A 4,989-nucleotide genomic window follows, 5' to 3' on the forward strand; every position below is an offset into this window, starting at 1 on the left:
ACATAAGGCAATAGTTTTCACTGACTCTATGAGCTCTTTGCAAGCTCTAGCCAAATATCCGTTTAAATCAAAACCAGTTTATCCCATTATTTGTGACATAAGACAAAGTCTTTATCTTTGCATGTTGAGAGGTTATTCCGTTTCTTTTGCCTGGTTACCAGGACACAGTGGTATTAGCGGCAATGACAAAGCTGACCTTATTGCAAGAGAGGCTGTAACTTGTGGTGATATGTATCCGTATCATAATTACTGTAGTGACCTAGCTTGTCTCCCAAAAATATATTTAAGGTATGCCTGGAAGGAATATTGGGAAAAAACAAGTACAATAAAAGGAAGATTTTATCGCCTTATACAACCCGATATTCCTTTCAAACCATGGTTTTGTAAATTAAAGCTTGGAAAGACCGCAACAACTATTATAACTCGTATGCGTCTAGGTCACGTATGCACACCTTCTCATTTATACAAGCTTGGTATTGTACAAAGTTCGTCGTGTAATTGCGGTGCTGAAGTGGCGGACTTGAATCATATATTCTTCTCATGTTCTAAATTTGACCACACCTCCCTTTTTAATCATCTCCGATCCATCCGTGTTCCATTCCCAACTTCTATTCTTACTCTACTTTCTTCCAATGATCCTATTATCTATAAAATACTATCTTCATATATATATGATAACAATATTAAGATTTAGTTATATTACATGAATACATTTATAGTTGCATCAATTGCTTTTCCTATATATTTATAAGTATATTCTCATATGTACAAGTATATGTTTCATATCCTATAAATATCCTAGACCTAATCCTTATCCTTTCTAAATTCGTTTGTGTTAGGTATTTTTATTACTATTATCGTTTCCCCGTTTTGTTCTTGGCAAAATACCCTAATATCGGGGTGAACGCCACAAAAAAAGAAAAAAAAAAAAAAAAAATGTCAACGTCAAAGAGATAACGAATCATGTCAAATTTTCGTATGTGTAAATATTACCACGCTTTTCTTGCTCGGCACGTGAATCTGTTATTTATGAAGTATTAATAATTCCAAAACTTAAACATAGAAAAATAAAATTATAATTTTCCGGTAATAGAACAAATGTATAAACACCAAAAATGGCTAATATTTTGAAGGAAATGTAAGTATTTGTGTATATAAATAACTAGCAAACCTCTCCAGCGTCACACGGGTAGATATGTAGAAAGATTAATTATATAAAATACAGCCCATGTTACTCGCTGATATTGCAACTTTCTACAGGTGAAAGAATTTTTCAAATCGGTTAAGTATACGTGGCAAAAACGTATTATCTCTATTGTTCTTTTTTTTTATGAACTAACTGCTAAGTCAACATTACATGGATGGACTTCCACAATCCAATAGCTATTAACAGAAGGACGCCTGTCGGGTTAGATAGGAATTTCATAAAATCAAGTTTTTACCCAGTATCATGGTATTCACTGTCTAATAGTTATTTTAAAGCTTCGGGCAATAAGAAATATTTGTCGCCCTTATTAATAAATAACCATATTTAGCCTCAGTGAACTCGTTTAAACTTTTATCCTACCTATATTTAGCCCTTTATAAAAATACTTGGCATATTGATTTTTTTCCAATTTTTGATAAGGCTCTACTATATGGCGATGGCCGGCATGGCCTCATCTCTACAATCATAGTTTCATAAAAATTAATTTCAATAAGCTGTTAAAGTTTGACATGAAGAGATAAAGCTATAAAATAATTCAAAAAGAAAACTTTATAGTGAAGGAAGGGCTTATATAGGTATTATTCAGTAGGGAAGTTTTACTTGCTTACTTTTGCCTTTAACCATGGCCCTGAAGGGGGGAAGGCAGGGAGTACCATTCCATTATCATCCATTGAATAAAAAAACAATGGCCCTGACAGTACTCTTCTTAGTTCTCTTTCTACCAAGACTGTTTCAGTGTGCATCTGCAAATAGGATTACTCCAAGCTATTTTAAAATTCTTACTACTACTTGATTAAGTATGTATACTAAGTAAATCACCATGAAAAGAAAATTATTTTGTTACCGAAATCATGAAGAACTAAATATTTGAAGACTGATTTTAAGAAATTGTGTTTGTGATGTGAACACTGATGTGATATTGTGATATTTTTTTTACACAGTTATGAGAAGACAGCAGAGTACACAGCATTTTATACTGGTGGAGACATTCAATGGACTACAGATGGTGCACATCTTCTCTGTCAGTGTGATGATGTTATCAAAATAATAGATGTTAACACCCTTTCCACTGTTCTCTCTATTGGTGAATCAGATGAGAATACTGAAAGTGACCAGATTTACACATTTCAAATGTCACATGACAATGAAAGTATTGTTACTGCACATAAAAGTGGGTTGATGAAATTATGGGACAGGAATACAGGAAAACAACAGAAGATATGGAGGTCAGGCCACAAAGGTCCTGTAGCCCGATTGGCCTTTGACTCAACAGATGTAAGCATAGCATCAGGTGGCTCTGATGGCAATATACGGCTTTGGAATTTGACTCATCATACTTGTACTAGCAGTTTGAGGGGAGCACTTGGAGTTTTTACTGTACTTAAATATCACCCTGATACTACTAAACAATTAATTTTTGGAGCAGCAGATGATACCAAAATTAGGTCATGGAATTCCACCAATGGAAAAGAAAGTGTTATATATTCAGGGCATTTTAGTAAAGTCACCTCATTATTGTTTACTAGTGATGGTGAGCATATGGTCAGTTCTGGTAGAGATAGAGTGTTAATTCTTTGGAAATTAAATGAAAGTAAAGCTTTGAAAGTGATTCCAGTGTATGAAAGTATTGAAGCTGCATTAATTTTACCCCAGACTTTTAAAATACCAAATTTTACTAAAAAGTTCGAGACAGAAGGGATTTATGTTGCGTGTGCTGGTGAAAAAGGAGTTATAAAGGTATGGAATATGCAAATGAGTCGTTTAATGTATGAACAAAGCAACAGTCTAGTATCTCCCGCAACAGAAGAAGGGGGGCTGGCAATTCAACATCTTTTATTTAACCAAGCACGTAATGTGTTATCAGTGGTCACTGTGGATCATAATATAATTATTCATGACCTTGAAACATTTGGTTGCGTGAAACAATTAATTGGTTTTACTGATGAGATTTTAGATATTATCTTTATAGGTAAAGAAGACACACACATTGTTGTTGCTACAAATAGCAGAGACATAAAGTATTATGAATTACAAACTATGAACTGCCAGATAATCAAAGGCCATACAGATATTGTCTTATCTTTAGCAAGCTTTCCAACTAAACCACAGATGTTTGTATCATCTAGTAAAGATAATTCTGTTAGAATTTGGCTTCAAGATGCAAATAACGATATAAAATGTATTGGAATTGGAATAAGACATACTGCTTCTGTAGGGTCAGTGTTTACCTCCCAAACATCTTGTGACTTTTTTACATCAGTAAGTCAGGACAATTGTTTAAAAGTTTGGCAAGTACCTAAAGATATAAAAACATTTGATCAGAAGATAAAATCTAGCCATACTGAATTAGCTCATCAAATGGACATAAATTGTGTAGCTGTTTCACCAAATGATAAGATGATTGCAACTGGTTCTCAGGATAAGACAGTAAAATTATGGACAGAAGATTTAACATTATTAGGGATACTCAAAGGACACAGAAGAGGTGTGTGGTGTTCTCGTTTCTCACCAGTTGATCAGGTGGTACTGACATCTTCTGCTGACAGCTCTATAAAGTTATGGTCTATAGCTGATTTGAGTTGCTTAAAAACCTTTGAAGGTCATGAGAGTTCAGTTTTAAAAATTGAATTCCTCAGCAAAGGTCAACAAATAATATCAAGTGGAGCTGATGGCCTTTTGAAATTGTGGACTATAAAAAGTTCAGAATGTAAGATGTCTTTAGATAATCATGACGGCAAAGTTTGGTCTTTGGCAGTTACAAAAGACGAATGTTTATTAATAACAGGGGGATCGGATTCAAAGTTGGTAACTTTAAAAGATGTGACCATAGAACGTCGTGAAGAAAAAAATAAAGAAAGGGAGCTACAAATTTTACAAGAACAAGAGCTAATGAATCTCTTGCATGATAAAAAAATGGTAAAGGCTCTTAAATTAGCGCTACGCATGGAGAGGCCCCTTCATGTTCTAAAAATTGTTAATGAAATTCTAAGAAATGGTAATGATAAACTTTTTGAAACTCTTAAAGAAATAAATAATACTCAAAAGGAAACCTTAATAAGGTTTGCTACAGAATGGAATACTAACAATAAAAACTGTCATGCTGCACAGCTCGTATTTAATATATTAACCCCAGAAATTATTTCCGGAAACCTCAATCTGCCAAATTTAGATAGTTTTATTGAAGGTGCATTACCATACAGTGAAAGACATTATGAAAGATTAACCAATTTATTACAAGATTTAAACTTAATAACATATACTGTAAACTGTATGCAACCTCATGCTATTAAAAATACATAATGCAAATAAAAAGTATTTATTAAGAAATATTTTTTAATTTTCTATTCCAACCTTACATGACCGTGCTATATATATATATATATATGTTCCGTTGTAAACTTATATAAATTAATTACCCTTTATTTTTAATAACATGACTTTCTTGTTACAATCACTTGTGTAGTAAGGTTTAAACATGCATTGAACACCACTCTATCGCAAGTATAACATCTTTGTGATAAAATAGTTAAGATTTTTAATGAAAAAGACCAACAAATTTACATAGATAAATACAAACCCCCCATTAAATAATTGTTTCCAGAGTTTTAAAAGCTTACACCAATTGCTTGCACCAATGAAGGATGACAGGCGAGGATGAAGCAGGTCAGTTAGCCCATCGTGACGAATTCAACAACAATTGTTTATGATGGTTTCCAGGGAGAACCACGTGGAGGTCGACCTAATAGGTCATATTGCTAGCAATGGGGCTGTCAAACTACAGC

General features: G+C 33.5%; 1 protein-coding gene across 1 annotated transcript; it reads left to right on the top strand.

The window, feature by feature from the left end:
- Positions 1–965: 965 nt before the first annotated feature.
- LOC113513469 (transducin beta-like protein 3) lies at positions 966–4,534 on the top strand. Its single transcript, XM_026897465.3, has 2 exons — positions 966–1,138; positions 2,149–4,534. Exons 1-2 carry the CDS (start codon positions 1,116–1,118, stop codon positions 4,505–4,507), a joined length of 2,382 nt encoding a protein of 793 aa, XP_026753266.2. The 5' UTR covers positions 966–1,115; the 3' UTR covers positions 4,508–4,534.
- Positions 4,535–4,989: the final 455 nt, after the last annotated feature.

The sequence above is a fragment of the Galleria mellonella genome, unplaced genomic scaffold (genome assembly GCF_026898425.1).
Source record: "Galleria mellonella isolate WM207_F2 unplaced genomic scaffold, CSIRO_AGI_GalMel_v1 utg139, whole genome shotgun sequence".
Taxonomy (NCBI): Eukaryota; Metazoa; Arthropoda; class Insecta; order Lepidoptera; family Pyralidae; genus Galleria; species Galleria mellonella.

Bases quoted from the DNA above. Each gene is read 5' to 3' on its own strand.
- LOC113513469 (XM_026897465.3), top strand. From the start codon at position 1,116: ATGGCTAATATTTTGAAGGAAAT. The intron at 1,139-2,148 runs GTAAGTATTTGT...TTTTTTACACAG, and splicing joins GCTAATATTTTGAAGGAAAT to TTATGAGAAGACAGCAGAGT.